The following is a 21,668-nucleotide window of genomic DNA, read 5'->3' on the forward strand; positions in this document are numbered from 1 at the left end:
ACTCCTGACTTGTGCCTTGTAGATGGTGGACGGTCTTTGAGGAGACAGGAGGTGAGTTACTCACTGCAGTACTCCCAGCTACTGGCCTGCTCTTGTAGCCACTCTGTCAATGTGTGAGCCCAGTTGAGTTTTTGGTCAATGGTAATCCCCAGGATGTTGATTGTGGTGGATTCAGTGATGGTAACATCATGGAATGTCACGGGGCAGTGGTTAGATTGTCTCTTATTGCCGATGGTCATAGCCTGGCATTTGTGTGGCGTGAATGTCACTTGCCACTTGTCAGCCCAGACCTGGATATTGTCCAGATCTTGTTGCATGTGAACATGGACTGCTTCAGTATCTGAGGAGTCACGAAAGGTGCTGAACATTGTATAATCATCAGTGAACATTCCCACTTCTGACCTTACGATGGATGAAGCAGCTGAAGATGGTTGGGCCGAGGACACTACCCTGAGGAATTCCTGCAGAGATCTCCTGGAGCTGAGATGATTAACCTCCAACCACCACGACCATTTTCTTTATGTGCTGTTAGAGAGTGAATGTGAGATTGTGCGTCTGCATGTGTGAGTGTGAGAACAAGTGTGTGTGTGTGTGCGTGTGAGAGACAGTTCTACTCCCACACGTTAACCCCACCACTCCAGCAGAGAAAGTGAAGGAATAGTCAGGACTCTGCGTGGACTCAGGGTGATGAAGAGGAATTAGAAACAGACTCTGTGAATCCTGATTAATGAAACCACTTTCAAAACAAATCCTCCTGTAGCAGCTGGTTACTTTAGATTGAGGTTAAGAAAGATAGCAGTGCGTCGGGGAGGGAGATTGAGTTGATGGTGAAGCTAAGCTGTTTCACCTTTATAATCAGGTGTAGGAAAGCACACTGACAGCACGCTGCAGTCTGATGGCCAGTTAAGGTCGGGTCAGTCCAGGCTCAGAGAGAACTAACAGCGTCAGGTTTCTCTGAACGTCGATGGGTTTCTCCAACGCCCCCATTCGTGTGCCCAATGTGACCATCGGTGCATTCGATGGTCCTCAGTGGCCGCACATTGCCCCGAGGGGCACCTACATTGCCGTGGCCATTCTGATGGGCACTGTGGTCATCCTAGCCTCCTTCATGAATGGGATGGTCATCCTAGTGTCAGTCAGATACAAGAGGCTACGATCTCCTCTCAACTACATCCTGGTGAACCTGGCTGTGGCAGACCTGATGGTCACTTTTTTTGGCAGTACCATCAGTTTTTCCAACAACATTGATGGGTACTTCACTCTGGGACACACCATGTGTCAGTTCGAGGGTTTTATGGTGTCTTTGACAGGTGAGTCTGCCTCCATTTCTCCCCAAGATTCTCCTGAGATTCCCCCTTTCTCCTCCAACCCCCAAACCCACCACCTCTTCCCAAAAATCCCTAGGTCCGAGTTCTCCTACACTCAGTACTGGAACTGGGGGGAGATTGGTTGTATGGAGTTGGCATGATCCCTATTGTGTCCCAAGAGTGTCAGCAACACAGCTCCTTCATTCTCCCAATCCCACACACCCAGCTTCCCTCTCCTTCCCAAAATCCACAGATAGGTCTGCCTGGCAGACCCCATTGTTTCTGCCTGCTTGTGCCCCGTGGAACTCATCTCTTCCGGCTTCATCTCGATCTTCTCTCCCATTGCCCAGTTCCCTCCCACTTACATCTTCGAATCGTCTGATGCTTCACATTAGTTTCATAATTTCCTGTTCACAGGTTGCAGCCACCTCCTCTTTACTATGGACGTGTAATCCCTTTACACGCCCATTCCCCACCAGGATGGTCTTTGGGCTGTATGCTTCTTCCAGCCTGAAGCATCCCCATTAACCACCACCCTCCTCCGAGTTTGTTCTCACCCTGAACAATTTCTCTTCTAACTCCTCTCATTTTCTTCAGGTACGAGGGGTTGTCCTGGTTATGCCTGTCTCCTCACAGGCTACATGGAACATTCCTTGTTCCAGTCCTTTTCCAGCCCCCACCCACAACTCTTTCTCCTTTATGTCGATGATATCATCGGGGCTGCTTCCCTCTCCCGTCTATAATTGGAAAACTTCATCAATTTCACCTCCAATTTCCACCCTGCCCTCACTTTCACCTGGCCTACCTCTGACTCCTCCCTTCCATTCCTCGACATTTATGCTTCTATTCCTGGGGATAGACTGGCCACTAATATCCATCACAAACCCACCGACTCCCACAGCTAACTGGACGATACATCCTCACACCCCACTCCCTGTAAAGACTCCATCCCATTCTCTCAGTTCCTCCGTTTCCGGCGCATATGTTCGGATGAGGCCAACTTCGACAAGGGAGCCTCCGAAATTTCCACCTTCTTCCTCAACCGAGGATACCCCAGCTCCGTTGTCAACAGGTCTCTCAACCAGGTCCGACCCATCTCCCGCACTTCTGCCCTCACCCCTTCTCTTCCCTCCCGCAACAGCGATAGGTTCCCCCTTATCCTCACCAACCATCCCACCCACATCCACATCCAGAAGTTCGTCAGACGCCATTTCCACCACCTCCAGCAAGATGCCACCACCAGACACGTATTCCCCTCCCCTCCCTTGTCTGCCTTCCACTGGGATTGTTCCCTCCAGGACACCTTGGTTCACCCCCAACACCTCCCCATAGCCCTACGGCACCATCCCCTGTAACCGGTGAAGGTGCAACACCTGCCCATTCACCTCCTCCCTCCTCAGTATCCAAGGGCCCAAACATACCTTCCAGGTGAAGCAACACTTCACTTGCACTTCCCAAAATCTACTCTACTGTGTTCGCTGCTCACAATGTGGCCTCCTCTACACTGGGGAAACGAAGCGTAGACTGGGTGACCACTTCGCAGAACATCTATGTTCTACAAAAAAGACCCTGAGCTACCCATTGCCTGCCACTTCAATGCACTACCCTGCTCCCTGGCCAATATCCCTGCCTCCAGTTTGCTGCAGTTTTCCAGTGAAGCTCAACGCAAGCTGGAGGAACAACACTTCATTTTCCACCTGTGTCTACCTCCGGGTTCAATATTGAGTTCAACAATTTTAAGGCCTAAACTCTCCCATGTCCCACCCACCACCCCACACACCAGGCCTTGTTACCACATAGCCTGCAATTACACACAACTCACTGTCAGCCACCTACAGTCTCCATTAGCAGCTGAGGTAACAGCTGAGTATTTCTGGAGAAGGGTTGAGGCCCGAAACGTCAGCTTTCCTGCTCCTCTGATGCTGCTTGGCCTGCTGTGTTCATCCAGCTCCACACCTTGTTATCTCAGATACTCCAGCATTTGCAGTTCCTGCTGTCTCCATTAGCAGCAATTCCTTTTCCCAGGCTGATCATTGCCCACTCCTGTCTGTCCAACTGTTCTTCTCTCTCTCTGGGCTCCATCCCCATCTATCATTTACTCCCCGACTTCCAAAGCATCCCATCATCAGCAGAGGTACCAACTTGCTATTGGCTATCATCTGTTTGTGAGGAAGGGTCACTGGCCCTGAAACGTTAACCCTGATTTCTCTCCACAGACACTGTCAGACCTGCTGAGCTTTTCCAGCAATTTCTGTTTTTGTTCCTGATCTCCTGCATCCACAATCATTTGTGTTTTTTTTTGTTTGAGATCTATTCAGATCAGATCGGATAACTCCCTCACCTTGGATAGATTTCAAAGTTAAGCTGATTTCCCCATTTAACCCCCTGATGCCCATCAAAGTGATATAATTACATCATTCTGCTGAGACTCTGTTGTGTCACTTCCAGCCTTGGTTTCACCTTATTGGGCTGAAGTGTGTAGAACTGGGGGGGTAATCAGTGCGGACGGAGTCCAGAGCTGGGGGGGTAATCGGTGCGGACGGAGCCCAGAGCTGGGGGGGTAATCGGTGCGGACGGAGCCCAGAGCTGGGGGGGTAATCGGTGCGGACGGAGCCCAGAGCTGGGGGGGTAATCGGTGCAGGGGGATACGGGTCTGTCTAACAGAAGTGTCATTTTTATTCTCGAGGCAAATTCCATTTGCTTTTCCCATCACTGTTTGGAGCTGTTAACCACTTTGTGACTTGTCGCCCAGGTTTAGCTGGGCCAAAGCTAACAGTTACAAAATGGGGTAATCAGCCCCATCTCTAGTGGGCAAGAGCATTTATTTTCCGTCCCTAGTTGCCCCTTGAGAAGGTGGTGGTGAGCTGCCTTCTTGACCCACTGCAACTCATGTGCTGTCCACAATGTCCATTGGGGAGGGAATTCCGGGATTTTGACCCAGCGACAACGAAGGAACGGCAATATGTTTGCAAGTACTTAGGGGGAGGCATTGACCTAGTGGTATTATTAATGGGCTGTTAATCCAGAGACCCAGGTTCGAATCCTGCCTCGGCAGCTGGTAGAATTTGAATTCCGTAAATACCTGGAATTAAGAGTCTAATGATGACCGTGAATCCATTGTCAATTGTCAGAAAAACCCCCTTGGTTGACTGGTGTCCTTTTGGGAAGGAAACTGCCATCCTTACCTGGTCTGGCCTACATGTGACTCCAGACCCACAGCAATGTTGTTGACTCTCAGCTGCCCTCTGGGCAATTAGGGATGGGCAGTAAATGCTGCCTGGCCAGCGACGCCCCTCATCCTGTGATTGAATTAAAAAGGTAAGGATGGGGAGTGGCCCAGAGGGGGACTTGCAGGGTGATGGTTTTCCTATGTGTCCGCTGACCTCGTCCTTTCTGATCCCACTATTTGATGAATGTCCCAAACCTCTGCCAATGGACTGGTTGTTGGGAACAGTACGGATGTGTTTTCCATGTGATTAATGGCGACTCATGGAGAAGATATCCAGTGTTTCCAGGAGTCTGGAGGATGCCCGAAAACTCCCTTCAGGAAGTGAGTGGACACTGTTCACGAACAGAGATGAGAACTCACACCCTGGCTTGGGGCTTATCAGCAACAAAACCTGAGGGGGGGGTGTCAGGGCGAGGACTTTGGGCAGAATCACCATGCTAGCTCAAGCTGTCAGCGAGGGCTTAGAGGGTGACACAAGTGACAGAGAGTGGCGGGCGTGAGGAATGTGCTGCCAGCGCTGGTAGTGCGCTCAGGTACTTTTATAGACTTTTAAGCAACTCTTGGGTAGGCACATGGAGGATAGTAAAATGCAGGATAGATTGATCTTAGGAGGAATAAAAGGTCAGCACGAACATCGTGGGCCAAAGGGGCTGAACTTTGTTGTACTGTTCTATGCTCTATGTTCTATGGTCTATGCTCTTCTATGTTCAATTATCTATGCTCTATGGTCTATAAAAGGGGAGCAACTCAGTTGTCTTGTTTGTTGCCCCTGACAGGTATTGTCGGACTGTGGTCACTGGCGATCCTGGCTTTCGAGCGGTACATCATCATTTGCAAACCGATGGGCGATTTCCGCTTCCAACAGAGGCATGCAGTGTGGGGCTGTGTCTTCACCTGGACCTGGTCATTGCTATGGACCATGCCTCCTCTCCTAGGCTGGTGTAGTTATGTACCTGAGGGTAAGACAAGGTGGGGGCAAATATTCTGGGCACACAGCCACCTCAAACACAATGGACAAACCATTTACATCTATTGTACACAGTTCTGGTCGCCCCACTATACAAAAGACACAGAGACTTTGCAGAGGGTGCAGAAACAGCTGAATAAAATGTTGCTGGTTTGGAGGGTACTCACTATGAGCAGAGGTCGGACACATGTGGTTTGTTTCCACTTGAATGTTGAAGGCTGAGGGATGACCCAACAGGACTTTACCAAATGGCGAGAGGCAGGGATAGAATGGATGGTCAGAGACTTTTTTCCCAGCGTAGAAATGTCATTTATTAGGGGACATAGGTTTAAGGTAAAAAGGGGTACGTTTCGAGGAGATTTTTACACAGAGGGTGGCAGGTGCCTGGAATGTGCTGCCAGGGGAGTTGGTGGAGGTGAATACAACAGTAATGTTTTGCAGTGACAGGAATAGGCAGCGAATAGAGGGACACAGACCATGGAGAGGCAATGGGTTTGTACTTCAGAAAGGTATTGTGTGTCAGCACAGGTTTTAGTGGATCAAAGGGCCTCTTGTGCTAGACTGTTCTTTACAAAACAAAACACTCACAGCAGCAGCAGGCCATTCAGCCCCTTCCTGCACTGTCCAATAAGATCATGGGTGACCTTTTACCTCAGATCCACCGTCCCACTCTACCCGCACATTCCCTTTGTCCAAAGATCGATCCATTTCAGTCTGAAATGGACTCACAATCCGACCATACCCTACCCCCTCGGATAGACAACCATAGATAATTCCCTGCACAGAAACAGACCATTCAGCCCATCTGCTCCATGCTAGCATTTTTGTTCCACACAGGCTCCTTCCCACCCTCTCTTCCTCTCACCATATTATTCTGTTCCTTTCTCCCTCGTGCATTTACTCAGCTTCCTGTTCATTGTATCTATAATATACATCGCTCCAACCTTTTCCTGCACACCCCAGTTCCACAATTTAAACCCTCTTTGCGAAAGGAGTATTTTCCTGAATTGCTGACTGCCTCTAACTTACACTTATGACCCAGTTTCTCCACAGTAACTGTGTCAAGCCCTGTTATAATCTTAAAGACCTTGATCGGGTCACCTCCCGCTCTTCTCTTTTCCAGGAAAACTATCCCAATCTCTTCAATCTCTCGTGGGAGGCAGAACCTCTCAATTCTGGTATCACCCTAGAGGATAATTTCCGTCCTTTCTCCAGCTCTCCCTATTCCTTCATGATTTCTGCAACAATCCAGTCTGAGACCCATGGGATGCTCCTGAAGAACATCTCTCTGAGGGTAGAGTTAATGTTTCCCCCTTCCTTTTATCTCCATGCTCAGTGAGCTACTCTGTAGGTGTGAGCCAGAAGGTTCTGGTTCAAAAGCCTGTTAAAGACTTGAGCTCGTGGTCTGGACCACCCCAGCCAGTGCAGTACCGGGGGAGTGCTGCCCTGTTGGAACGGGGATGTTAAAGGAGGCGTGAATCTGCCCCCTCTCACAGTGATGGGAAAGATTCCACGGCATTGTCCTGAGGGAGACTGGGAGATCTCCCTAGGTGTCCTATTTATTCCTCAACATCATAAATAACCTCCCCAGTTTCAAACTGTTACTCCTAGGAGTTTGCTGTACATTGTTACTCCTGATGCTGTTCATTTTCCCTAGTCTCTGCCTTCCAGTCCTGGTAAACCATTTCAGAGATGACAAAGTGTGGAGCCGGATGAACACAGCAGGCCAAGCAGCATCTCAGGAGCACAAAAGCTGATGTGTCAGGCCTGGAGTAACCTTTTCTGTACCTTTTTCTAATGTAGAAAAGCCAAAGACACCAGGTTTTAGTCCAACAGGTTTATTCGAAATCACAAACTTTCGGAGCATTGCTCCTTCGTCAGGTGCAGTGTTTTTAAACTTCCAATTTAATGACATTCTTCCTCTAGCAGGGCAGCCAGAACTGTACCCAGTAGGTGTGAAATCTTCTCATTTTCCCCGCTTCTGCTGTCCTTCAGGAGGCTGTGAAGAGCCTGTATCCGAGACAATCTGCATTACATGCTCACATAGTATACTGACAATATAGTCGTACAGCATTGCCTGCGCTGACCAGCCTTCCCAAACTAAACTAATCCCTTTCACCTGCGTTCGGCCCATATTCCTCTGAACCTTTGCTATTCATCTTCCTGTCCAACACTTTTTAAATGTTGTACCCATATCCACATCTACCACTTCTTCTGGCAGTTCGTTCCACACTCAAACCACCCTCTGTGTTAAAATGTTGCCCCTCTGATTACCTTTAAAATCTTGTCCCTCTCACCTTAAACCTATGCCCTCTAGTTTTGAACTTCGCCGTCCCCTGTCATTCACCCTATCTATATCCCTTATGATTTTAATAATCTCTGTAAGGTCACCCTCATTCTCCGACACTCCAGTGAAAAAGTCACAGCCTAACTCAAACCCTCCATTCCTGGCAACATCCTGGTAAATCTTTTCTGAACCTGTTCCAGTTTCATAATATCTTTCTTGTAACAGGATGACTAGAACTGCACACAGTATTCCAGAAGAGACCTCACAAACTTCCTATACAACCTCAACATGACGTCCCAACTCCTCAATGGACAATTTTCCAATTTGTCAGGCAGGGGCTATACCCACACAATGTGTGCTTTTAGAATGTGCTTGTAGTGGATAATCACAGTATGTATTCAGACTGTGTACATGGTACTGTGTGCCTGTACTGTATGCTGTGCCTGTACTGACTCTGTGCCTGTACTGTTTATACCGTGCTCGGTGCCTGTACGGAGCACTGCCTGTGTGTGCCCTGTACTCTGTGTCTGTACTGTGTACATTGTAGTCTGTGTCTGTACTGTGTATTGACTGTATGTGCCTTGTACTGTGTACATTGTATTCTGTGCCTGTACTGTGTACCCTGTGCCTGTACTAATATACTGGCTTAGTGTGTGTGTACTGTGTACTGGCTGACTGTGCCTGCACTGTGTACCCTGTGCCTGTACTGTGTACTGGCTAAGTGTGCCTGTACTGTGTACCCTGTACTCTTGTGCCTGTGCTGTGTACTGGCTAAATGTGTCTATACTGTGTATTGGCTTAGTGTGCCTGTACTGTGTATTGGCTTAGTGTGCCTGTACTGTGTACCCTGTGCCTGTACTGTGTACTGGCTGACTGTGCCTATACTGTGTACCCTGTACTCTGTGCCTGTACTGTGTACTGGCTAAGTGTGCCTGTACTGTGTACTGGCTGACTGTGCCTGTACTGTGTACCCTGTGCCTGTACTGTGTACTGGCTGACTGTGCCTGTACTGTGTACCCTGTACTCTGTGCCTGTACTGTGTACTGGCTAAGTGTGCCTGTACTGTGTACTGGCTAAGTGTGCCTGTACTGTGTACTGGCTGACTGTGCCTGTACTGTGTACCCTGTACTCTGTGCCTGTACAGTGACAGGTCAGTTATTAAAACCATCTCTTTTCTGGTCATTAGGTTTGCGAACATCTTGTGGACCAAACTGGTACACGGGAGGGAGTAGCAACAACAGTTATGTGGTCGCTCTCTTTGTTACCTGCTTCATGATGCCCTTGAGCCTGATCATCTTCTCTTATGTTAGTTTGGTGGTGGTTCTCCGAGCTGTGAGTATGGGGGTGAGGGTGAGGGTGGGGGTGGGGGTGAGGGTGGGGGGTGGGGGTGAGGGTGAGGGTGGGGGGTGGGGGTGGGGGTGAGGGTGGGGGTGGGGGTGGGGGGTGGGGGTGAGGGTGGGGGTGAGGGTAGGGGGTGGGGGTGGGGGTGGGGGTGGGGGTGGGGAGGTCCTTGCTGCTCTGTTTGTCTACACTCTATCCGCACCCCAGACACTTGGGCACTTCCCCAGGTCCTGGCCCTGGCCAAGTTTGACAGGGAATGGCAGACAGACCATTCATCTTGTCCTGCTTCCTCATGTACCCACAACTCATAGCAACATACAGGCGGGGGTAGGCCATTCAGCCCCTTGAGCCTGATCTGTGGCCTAACTCCATATACCTCCCTTTTTCACTGATGATGTTACCTAGAATGGTGACGAAACGTCTGAAAACTAACCTTCCAGCTCAGCCAGCAAACTCACATCCAGAAACTCAACCTGAGCTACAAATCTTCTCAAAACTCGCTACTTCCCTTTTTGTCCATATCCTTGAATATCTTTGCACAACAAAAATTATCTCCAACTAAAAATGAGCAACTGAACCAGCATCCACTGCTGTTTCCGGAAGAGGCTTCCAAACCTCTCCCACTTGCTGAGTACTCCCTACCCCCCATTGCCTCCTGTCCCTCTGTCCCACACCCTCAGACCCTTCCCCAGGGCACCTCTGCAGCTGGCAGCCCCTCTCCCCACAGAAACCCACTGGAAGGAGGTGTATTCAGTGAATGTGAGAGTCAGTGGGGATGGGACAGTAACCCAATGACATACACACCCATCCAGTTTACTCACGCTCCTCACACAAGCCTACAGCATAGGCCTAGCCACGTGCAACTTCAGTCCCACACTGGCTGCTTCATCCTGTACATTGTTTGATGGGGGACAGTGTAGAGGGAGCTTTTCTCTGTATCTAACCCCGTGCTGTCCCTGCCCTGGGAGTATTTGATGGGGAACAGTATAGAGGGAGCTTTACTTCATATGTAACCCCATGCTGTCTCTGAGTGTTTGATGTCAGGGACAGTGCAGAGGGAGCTTTACTCTGTATCTAACTCCGTGCTGTCCCTGTCCTGGGAATGTTTGATGGAGTGCGGTGTACGGGGAGCTTTACTCTGTATCTAACCCCATGTTGTCCCTGTCCTGGGAGTGTTTGACAGGGGACTGTGCAGAGGGAGCTTTACTCTGTATCTAACCCCGTGTTGTCCATGTCCTGGGAGTGTTTGACAAGGGACTGTGCAGAGAGAGCTTTACTCTGTATCTAACCCCGTGTTGTCCCTGTCCTGGGAGTGTTTGATGGGGACAGTGTAGAGGAAGCTTTACTCTGTGTCTAACCCCGTGCAGTCCCTGTCCTGGGAGTGTTTGATGGGGGACAGTGCTTATTTCTCTGATCTTGATGAATTTCATTTCTTTGAGAAGATTCTAAATGGTGTTGGTTTGACAGGTGGCAGAAGGTGGTGGTGTAGCTTCGTCAGTAAAGGAGGGATCAGTGAGAAATAATATCAGCACTGCAGATCAAAATATGGAATCCGACTGGGTAAAGATGAGAAATAGCCCAAGGGAAAGAGCTGCTTGGTGGAAGTAATGTATAGATTCTCACACAGTAGATCCTCAGTGGCACATGATATCACTCAGTAAATATGCCAGGCTGGTAAGGGATGTAACAATAATCAGGAGGTGATATTAATATGCATATAGCCTGGGTTAATCCAATTAGCCTTAAAGGAAAGTTCACTGAATATTTTAGAGATTGGTTCCAAAATATTCTGCCCTAAGAACCAATCAGAGAGCAGGTTATTCTGGAACAAAAACAGAAGTTGTTGGAAAAGCTCAGCAGGTCTGGCAGCATCTGTGCAGAAAAATCAGAGATAACGCTTCTGGGTCTGGTGAACCTTCCTCTTAATTTGATTTGTGTAATGAGGTGGAATTAATCAATGATTTCACAGTAAAGAATCCTCTGGGGAAGAGTGATCGCAGCATGCTAGAATTTCAGTTGGAGGGGGAGAAACTGGAGTCCCACACTAGTGCTTTAGAATTAAACAAAGCTACTTCCATTGACGTGAGGACATGTGGAGTTGCAGGTGGACAGGGTAGTGAAGGTGGTATTTGGTATGCTTGCCTTTATTGGTCAATGCATTGAGTATAGGAGTTGGGAGGTCATGTTGTGAGTATACAGGACATTGATTAGGTCACTATTGGAATAGTGCATTCAGTTCTGGTCTCCCTGCTGTAGGGAGGATGGTGTAAAACTTCAAAATGTTCTGAAAAGATTTACAAGGATGTTGACAGGGTGGGAGTGTTTGAGCTACAAGGAGAGGCTGAACAGACTGGGACTATTTTCCCTGGAGTGTCAGATGCTGAGGGGTGACCTTATAGAGGTTTATAAAATCTTGAGAGGTGGTGATTGAGTGAATAGACAAGGTCTTTACCCCAGGGTGGGGGGGGGGGTCCAAAATGAGAGGGGCATAGGTTTAAGGTGAGAGGGGAAAGATTTAAAAGGGACCTGAGGGGCAACTTTTTCACACAGAGGGTGGTGCGTGTATGGAAGGAGCTGCCAGAGGAAGTGGTGGTGGCTGGTACAGTTACAGCATGTAAAAGGCATCCGGATGGGGACATGGATAGGAAGGGTTTAGAGGGATACAGGCCAAATGCTGGCAAATGGGACTAGATTGATTTAGGATATCTGGTCAGCATGGACGAGTTGGTCCAAAGGGTCTGTTTCCAGGCTGCACAGCTCTATGACTCTCCATGGGAGTCGTACCGGAAGACTGGAGGAAGGCAAATGTTGTTCCTCTTTTCAAGAAAGGGAATAGGGAAATCCCTGGAAATTACAGACCAGTCAGTCTTACGTCTGTGGTCAGCAAGGTTTTGGAAAGAATTCTGAGGGATAGGATTTATGACTATTTGGAAAAGCATAGCGTGATTAAAGGGAGTCAGCATGGCTTTGTGAGGGGCAGGTCATGCCTTACAAGTCTTATTGAGTTCCTTCAGGAAGTCACGAGACAGGTTGACGAGGGTCAAGCAGTGGATGTGGTGTACATGGACTTCAGCAAGGCATTTGATAAGGTTCCCCACGGCAGGCTCATTCACAAAGTCAGGAGGTATGGGATACAGGATGATTTGGCTGTCTGGATTCAGAATTGGTTGGCTGACAGGAGGCAGAGAGTGGCTGTATATGGTAAGTATTCTGCCTGGAGGTCAGTGCTGAGTGGTGTCCCACAGGGGCTCTGTTCTTGGGCCTCTGCTCTTTGTAGTTTTTATAAATGACTTGGATGAGGAGGTTGAGGGGCGGGTTAGTATGTTTGCTGATGACACAAAGGTTGGAGGTGCCGTTGATAGTATCGAGGGCTATTGCAGGCTTCAGCGAGACATTTACAGAATGCAGAGCTGGGCTGAGAAATGGCAGATGAAGTTCAATCTGGATAAATGCGAAGTGATGCATTTTGGAAGGTCGAACTTAAATGCTGAATATAGGATTAAAGGAAGGATTCTCGGAAGTGTGGAGGAACAGCGGGACCTTGGTGTTCAAGTGCATAGCTCCCTCAAAGTTGCTACACAAGTGGATAAGGTTGTTAAGAAAGCATATGGTGTTTTGGCTTTCATTAACAGGGGGATCGAGTTTAAGAGCCGCGAGGTTATGCTGCAGCTCTACAAAACCCTGGTGAGACCACACTTGGAATATTGTGTCCAGTTCTGGTCACCCTATTATAGGAAAGATGTGGAGGCTTTGGAGAGGGTGCAAAGGAGGTTTACCAGGATGCTGCCTGGATTGGAGGGCTTGTCTTACGAGGAGAGGTTGACTGAACTCGGACTTTTCTGTCTGGAGAGAAGGAGGAAGAGAGGTGACCTGATCGAGGTGTACAAGGTAATGAGAGGCACGTATAGAGTCGATAGCCAGACTTTTCCCCAGGGCAGGATTGACTGCTACGAGGGGTCATAGTTTCAAGGTGTTAGGAGGAAGGTATAGAGGAGACGTCAGAGGGAGGTTCTTCATCCAGAGAGTTGTGAGCGCATGGAATAGTTTGCCAGTCGAAGTCGTGGAAGCGGAGTCATTAGTGACATTTAAGCAACTGCTGGACATGCTCATGGACAGCAGCGAATTGAGGGGAATGTAGGTTAGGTTATTTTATTTTTGGATGAGGATTATTCCACGGCACAACATTGTGGGCCGAAGGGCCTGTACTGTGCTGTACTTTTCTATGTTCTATGACCCTGTGACAGATCTGGTCCTTGTGAACTATGCAGGAAAACTGGGCAGATAGGATATGAGATGGCTGTTGATTGAAGGAGATAGTCAATTACTTCCAACTAAATTATGTTCTAGAGAGGAAGCAAGATTGTTAAACAGGGGAGAAAGAAACACCCATGGCTAAGCAATGAAGTAAAAGATGACATCAAGACGAAATCTGATGCATACCATACCGCAAAAGTGGGTGGTAGGCTGGAAAATTGGGAAACTTTTAAAGATCCATGAAGGGGAGGGCAGATTTAAAACAGAGATGATGAGGAATTCCTTCTCTCAAAGGGTCATGAATGTGTGGAATTCACAATTGCGGGTGGCTCCTGGGTTGAAGGGTTACGGCTGGCGGGCAGGAGACAAGATCAGCCGTGGCAGAGCAGGGGTTGACTGGCCTACTCCTGGTACTTACGTTCACTGCTTCCTTCCGCAGGCTGCTCAGCAACAGAAAGAGTGTCAGACGACACAGCGAGCAGAACGAGAGGTGAGCCGCATGGTAGTGGCCATGGTGATGGCTTTTTTGATCTGCTGGCTCCCTTATACAACCTTTGCTCTGGTTGTTGCTGTGGATAAGGACATTGTGATTCACCCAACCTTGGCATCCATGCCATCCTATTTCTCAAAGACTGCCACCGTTTACAACCCCATCATCTATGTCTTCATGAACAAACAGGTAGGAACCATTCTCCTCCATGTTCTCTTCTTTTCACTCATGTTTGAACCAAGTGTGTAATGAGTTAGCTGTTGCCAACTCCACTCCAATGGATTCCTGGCGATTTCATCACAGGAATCTGGCTGCCCTCAGCCCTACCACTTCATTCTCCTGTCAATGGTCACTATCAAGCCCCACCTCTCCATAATGCAATTAGAGAATTCCTGTCTTAGCCCCCATCAGTTTTTAATTGTCAATACTCATGTTCAAAGAGAATAAAAACCATTCTGCCTTTCTTCTCCATGTCCTTGCTTGCTGCAGAGTTTTGGAGGAGATTTATCAACTAATCTCTGGCACGTCTGGGGGAATCTGGCAACCAAGGATTTGATCATGTGATGCTCCAGAACTCTCCTCAAAGTTGTGAATGTGACAGAAATTGGGGAATGGGAGTCCCATAGACTCATACTTTCCTCCCTCTAAACCTGATTGTTCCAATACGCCTCTTGCTGGTCTCCCATCTTCTGCCTCCCCATTAAATGAATCCATCCAACATCCCACAGTTGATGCCCAAACTTGCACAAAGTCCTATTTACCACCCTCCCTGGGCTCAGTAAGCAACACCGCCACTTTACAAATCCCTGCTTTCAAATCCACTTGAGGCTTCATGACCCCACCCATAGGCAGCATTTATTGCCCAGAGGGCAGTTAGGAGTCAACCACATTGCTGTGGGTCTGGAGTCACATGTAGGCTAGACCAGGTAAGGATGGCAGTTTCCTTCCCTAAAGGGACATTAGTGAACCAGATGGGTTTTTCTGATAATTGACAATAGATTCACAGTCATCATTAGACTTTTAATTCTAATAATTTATTGAATTCATATTCCATCATCTGCCACAGAATTCGAACCCATGTCCCCAGAACATTATCTGGGTCTTTGGATTAACAGTCCAGCAATAATACCACTAGGCCAGCACCTTCCCCCCTATGATCTCTGGACAGACATGGGCAGCAGGTACATGGGAACACCATCATCTACAGGTTCTCCTCCGAGCCCCTCACCATCCTGACTCGGAAACATATCACCATTCCCGCTGTCGCTGGGTCAAAATCCTGGAATTCCCTGCCTAAGGGCATTGTGGGTCAAGCCACAGCACATGGACTGCAGCAATTCTAGAAGGCAGCTCACCCCGACCTTCCCAAAGCGAGGGGGGGGCAATTAGGGATGGACAATAAATGGTGGGCCCAGCCAGACACACACTGATCCCCCTTTAAAAATTCTCCTGATAGCACCTTGTGTAGCTCAGCGTCTTTGCTTTCTTTTAGAAGATAAGTGAAGTGCTCTATGACATTAGGTGGTACAGTGTATAAATATCAGTTGCAGCTGCTTTCTGTCACGAGGAGAGTTCAGAGCAGCATCAGGGATGTATGATGATATTAGTTGGTTCTCTCTCTCCATCCTGTAAGCCTGGTTGTGTGCTCTATGGCTTGCTGACTTTCCTGTTTGTGTGCCTTGCCCAGTTCCGCTCATGTTTGCTGACGACCCTGTGCTGCGGGAGGTTCTCGGAGGGTGACGCAACCTCATCGACATCCACCAGCCGGAACTGCACTGAAGCTACAAACTTTTCTGAGGGAGGGGAACGGGGTAACAGAATTACACCGGCCTGAGGTGCCTTGGGGTGAGGGGCTGGGGAGCTCTGGGACCCAGCTCAACCCGTACTGGCATCCCCTCACCTCTCACTGCCATAGCCTCCCGTCTCTTCCTCAGGTGGGGGCCAGCGCTCGGCAGTTTGCTGTCACTGTCTGGGAACACGCTGGGGCCGCTGGGCTGTCCCTCAGGCAGGCTCCACTCAGGACACAGGCTGCCCCCCAGACCCCACCCTCCCCACTCCCCCAGACCCCACCCTCACTACTGCACCCCCCAGACCCCACCCTCACTACTGCACAACCCGCAGACCCCACCCTCACTACCGCACACTCCGCAGACCCCACCCTCACTACCGCACACTCCGCAGACCCCACCCTCACTACCACACAACCCCAGACCTTACCATCACCACTCCCCCAGACTCCACCCTCACTACCGCACACCCCCGACTCCACCCTCACTACCACACACCCCCCAGACCCTACCCTCACTACCACAACCCCACCTTTACCACCTCCCCACCCCCCCGCAACCTCACCTTCACCACGTCCCCAACCCCCCCACGACCCCACCTTCACCATGTCACCACCTCCCCACCCCCCCGCGACCCCACCTTCACCACCTCCCCACCCCCCCGCAACCTCACCTTCACCACCTCCCCAACCCCCCCACGACCCCACCTTCACCATGTCACCACCTCCCCACCCCCCCGCAACCTCACCTTCACCACCTCCCCAACCCCCCGCGACCCCACCTTCACCACCTCCCCACCCCCCCGCGACCCCACCTTCACCACCTCCCCAACCCCCCTGTGACCCCACCTTCACCACGTCCCCAACCCCCCCGCGACCCCACCTTCACCACGTCCCCAACCCCCCCGCGACCCCACCTTCACCACCTCCCCAACCCCCCGCGACCCCACCTTCACCACCTCCCCACCCCCCCGCGACCCCACCTTCACCACGTCCCCAACCCCCCCGCGACCCCACCTTCACCACGTCCCCACGCCCCCCACGACCCCACCTTCACCACCTCCCCAACCCCCCTGTGACCCCACCTTCACCACGTCCCCAACCCCTCGCGACCCCACCTTCACCACGTCCCCAACCCCTCGCGACCCCACCTTCACCACCTCCCCACCCCCCCGCGACCCCACCTTCACCACCTCCCCACCCACCCGAAACCCCACTTTCACCACCTCCCCAACCCCCCCCGCGACCCCACCTTCACCACCTCCCCACCCTCACCACCGCGCACTCCTCACGACCCAACCTTCACCACCACCCCAACCCCCACGACCACACCTCCAACACCATGCACCCCCCCAACACACCTCAAGCCCCTCCCAAACTCAACCTTAACTCCCGCCCACACCACCAACCCCACATTCAGCCCAAACACTCCCCCACCCCAACAAACCTCTTCGGAGAGACACCCAGCTCCTGCAGCATCGCTCGCTCCCACCCCCCACAACACCAACCACAACACTCCTCCCAGCTCAGTGTCAGCTCTCCAGCACCATCTTCAATTCCTCACCCCCACACACCTGCTTCCACACTTCCACCCTCACCCAACCCATTCAAAGGGGTAGTGAAGGGGGGGGGAGAGTGGGATTAGGCTGGGTGGGATATTACAGGGAGCGGGGAGTGAGGGGGGAGAGTGGGATTAGACTGGGTGGGATATTAAAGGGAGCGGGGAGTGAGGGGGAGAGTGGGATTAGACTGGGTGGGATATTAAAGGGAGCGGGGAGTGAGGGGGGAAGAGTGGGATTAGACTGGGTGGGATATTACAGGGAGTGGGGAGTGAGGGGGAGAGTGGGATTAGACTGGCTGGGATATTACAGGGAGCGGGGAGTGAGGGGGGAGAGTGGGATTAGACTGGGTGGGATATTCAAGGGAGCGGGGAGTGAGGGGGGAGAGTGGGATTAGACTTGGTGGGATATTAAAGGGAGCAGGGAGTGAGGAGGAGAGTGGGATTAGACTGGGTGGGATATTACAGGGAGCGGGTAGTGAGGTGGGTGGAGAGGGTGGGATATTACGGGGAGCAGGGAGTGAGGTGGGGGGAAGAGTGGGATAAGACTGGGTGGGATATTACAGGGAGTGGGGAGTGAGGGGGGAGAGTGGGATTAGACTGGGTGGGATATTAAAGGGTGCGGGGAGTGAGGGGGGAGAGTGGGATTAGACTGGGTGGGATATTACAGGGAGCGGGGAGTGAGGGGGAAGAGTGGGATTTAACTGGGTGGGATATTACAGGGAGCGGGGAGTGAGGGGGGAGAGTGGGATTAGACTGGGTGGGATATTACAGGGAGCGGGGAGCGGGGAGTGAGGCGGGTGGAGAGAGTGGGGTTAGACCGGGTGGGAAATTACAGGGAGCAGACTTCGGAATCCCTGCTGGCTGGCTGTCCCCTCCTTTTAATTCTTGTTTTCCTGGGGGAATGACAAAGTTAGAAAGATAGGGTGTCTGTCCTTCCCATCCTGACTATACCGAGCTCCACGATTCTCACTCTGTTACAAGCTGCACTGGTTTGCAGGCAGCATTATCTATCTCCTTAATAACACTGCCAGTGAGGGAAATTTCTTTATTCAAAACTATGAATCTTTGGCTATTTCCTCACCACAGAAATGTGGGAGCTCAGACCTCGAGCACACTCAAGACTGAGAATGAGAGTGTTTTTAAAAGTGTGCTGATGTAATGCAGACATTACCCGTCTCTTAACTGTCCGTGGGGCAATTAGAGTCAACCCCATTGCTGTGGGTCTGGAGTCGCATGTGGACCAGTCCAGGTAAGGATGGCAGATTTTCCTTCCTGCTGTAATTAGTGAACGAGATTGGATGGAACTGCTCTGCGCAAGACCGCAGGAAATTACAGAGAGGGGAGCACAGCCCAGTCCATTGCACAAACCAACCTTCCTTCTATAGACTCCGTCTACATTTCCCACTGCCAACATCAAAGAGCCCTCCCTGCCCGGTTACACTTTCTTACACCCACTTCCATCGGGTTGAGGATACAAAAGTTTGAAAACATGCTCATAGATTCAAGAACAGCTTCTTCTCCATTGTTATCAGACTAATGAATGGACTTCTCAAATATTAGAGTTGCTCTTTCTCTGTACTTGCTGTGTGGCTGTAACACAATGTTCTACACCCTCATGTACTTATGTAAAGTACGATTTGTCTGGTTAGCATGCAGAACAATACTTCTTACTGTGTCTCGGTACATGTGACAGCAATAAATCAACCAAATTGACAAAAGTTACATGGTTTATGCTCGGCTAGCTTCCTATGGTTTCAAATATCGGAACATTCAACCCTCTGTCCCCAGAACATTAGACTGTGCTCCTGGATTACTAATCCAGAAGAATTACCATTACAGACAACCTCCCTCATGGCACAACAGCAAAGACATCACTGCGTTCGTCCAGCAGCTCTTCAACAAAATATCCAGAATCAGCCAGACAGACCCGTCCCCACCGGTACCGTACCCCAGTATTACACAGTGACAGACCTGTCCCCACCGGTACCGTACCCCAGTGTTATACAGTGACAGACCCATACCCACCGGTACTGTACTCCAGTGTTATACAGTGACAGACCTGTCCCCACCGGTACTGTACCCCAGTGTTACACAGTGACAGACCTGTCCCCACCGGTACTGTACCCCAGTGTTACACAGTTACAGACCCGTCCCCACCGGGACTGTACCCCAGTGTTATACAGTGACAGACCCGTCCCCACCGGTACTGTACCCCAATGTTATACAGTGACAGACCCGTCCCCACCGGGACTGTACCCCAGTGTTACACAGTGACAGACCCGTCCCCACCGGGACTGTACCCCAGTGTTTTCCAGTGACAGACCCGTCCCCACCGGGACTGTACCCCAGTGTTACACAGTGACAGACCCGTCCCCCACCGGTACCGTACCCCAGTGTTACACAGTGACAGACCCGTCCCCACCGGTACCGTACCCCAGTGTTACACAGTGACAGACCTGTCCCCACCGGTACTGTTCCCCAGTGTTACACAGTGACAGACCCATCCCCACCACTACTGTACCCCAGTGTTACAAAGTGACAAACCCGTCCCCACCGCTATTGTACCCCAGTGTTATACAGTGACAGACCTGTCCCCACAGGTACTGTACCCCAGTGTTACACAGTGACAGACCCGTCCCCACCGGTACCGTACCCCAGTGTTACACAGTGACAGACCTGTCCCCACCGGTACTGTACCCCAGTGTTAGACAGTGACAGACCCGTCCCCCACCGGTACTGTACCCCAGTGTTACACAGTGACAGACCTGTCCCCACCGGTACCGTACCCCAGTGTTACACAGTGACAGACCTGTCCCCACCGGTACTGTACCCCAGTGTTAGACAGTGACAGACCCGTCCCCCACCGGTACTGTACCCCAGTGTTACACAGTGACAGACCCATCCCCACCGGTACCGTACCCCAGTGTTACACAGTGACAGACCCGTCCCCACCGGTACCGTACCCCAGTGTAATACAGTGACAGACCCGTCCCCACCGGTACCGTACCCCAGTGTTACACAGTGACAGACCCGTCCCCACCGGTACTGTACCCCAGTGTTACACAGTGACAGACCTGTCCCCCACCGGTACTGTACCCCAGTGTTACACAGTGACAGACCCGTCCCCACCGGTACCGTACCCCAGTGTTACACAGTGACAGACCCGTCCCCACCAGTACCGTACCCCAGTGTAATACAGTGACAGACCCGTCCCCACCGGTACCGTACCCCAGTGTTACACAGTGACAGACCCATCCCCACCGGTACTGTACCCCAGTATTACACAGTGACAGACCCGTCCCCACCGGTACTGTACCCCAGTATTACACAGTGACAGACCCTGTCCCCACCGGTACTGTACCCCAGTGTTACACAGTGACAGACCTGTCCCCACCAGTACTGTACCCCAGTGTTACACAGTGACAGACCTGTCCCCACTGGTACTGTACCCCAGTATTACACAGTGACAGACCCGTCCCCACCGGTACTGTACCCCAGTGTTACACAGTGACAGACCCGTCCCCACATACTGTTCCCCAGTGTTACACAGTGACAGACCTGTCCCCACCGGTACTGTACCCCAGTGTTACACAGTGACAGACCTGTCCCCACCGGTACTGTACCCCAGTGTTACACAGTGACAGACCTGTCCCCACCAGTACTGTACCCGAGTGTTATACAGTGACAGACCTGTCACCACCAGTACTGTACCCCAGTGTTACACAGTGACAGACCTGTCCCCACCAGTACTGTACCCCAGTGTTATACAGTGACAGACCCGTCCCCACTGCTACTGTACCCCAGTGTTACACAGGGACAGATCCGTCCCCACGTACTGTTCCCCAGTGTTACACAGTGACAGACCTGTCCCCACCGGTACTGTACCCCAGTGTTACACAGTGACAGACCTGTCCCCACCGGTACTGTACCCCAGTGTTACACAGTGACAGACCTGTCCCCACCGGTACTGTACCCCAGTGTTACACAGTGACAGACCTGTCCCCACCGGGTCTGTACCCCAGTGTTACACAGTGACAGACCTGTCCCCACTGGTACTGTACCCCAGTGTTACACAGGGACAGACCCGTCCCCACCGGTACTGTACCCCAGTGTTATACAGTGACAGACCTGTCCCCACCGGTACTGTACCCCAGTGTTACACAGTGACAGACCCGTCCCCACCGGGTCTGTACCCCAGTGTTACACAGTGACAGACCTGTCCCCACTGGTACTGTACCCCAGTGTTACACAGGGACAGACCCGTCCCCACGTACTGTTCCCCAGTGTTACACAGTGACAGACCCGTCCCCACCGGTACTGTACCCCAGTGTTACACAGCGACAGACCCGTCCCCACCGGTACTGTACCCTAGTGTTACACAGTGACAGACCCGTCCCCACCGGTACTGTACCCCAGTGTTACACAGTGACAGACCCATCCCCACCG

General features: G+C 51.1%; 2 protein-coding genes across 2 annotated transcripts in view; one reads left to right on the top strand and one right to left on the bottom strand.

The window, feature by feature from the left end:
• The first annotated feature begins 964 nt into the window (after positions 1 to 964).
• On the top strand, positions 965 to 15,852 carry LOC125464442 (pinopsin-like). The gene is made up of 5 exons (XM_059655435.1): positions 965 to 1,310; positions 5,313 to 5,495; positions 8,977 to 9,122; positions 13,825 to 14,064; positions 15,563 to 15,852. The coding sequence occupies exons 1-5, from the start codon at positions 965 to 967 to the stop codon at positions 15,707 to 15,709; spliced, it is 1,062 nt and encodes a 353-aa protein (XP_059511418.1). The 3' UTR covers positions 15,710 to 15,852.
• The window catches only part of LOC125464637 (ribosomal protein S6 kinase-related protein-like), a 35,835-nt gene continuing 21,503 nt past the window's right edge, over positions 7,337 to 21,668 (bottom strand). The window contains exon 11 of the mRNA XM_059655334.1: positions 7,337 to 7,513. The gene's annotated coding sequence lies outside the window, so the exon portion shown is untranslated. The remainder of the gene's footprint in view (positions 7,514 to 21,668) is intronic.

Source organism: Stegostoma tigrinum, chromosome 27 (assembly GCF_030684315.1).
Source record: "Stegostoma tigrinum isolate sSteTig4 chromosome 27, sSteTig4.hap1, whole genome shotgun sequence".
Classification (NCBI taxonomy): domain Eukaryota; kingdom Metazoa; phylum Chordata; class Chondrichthyes; order Orectolobiformes; family Stegostomatidae; genus Stegostoma; species Stegostoma tigrinum.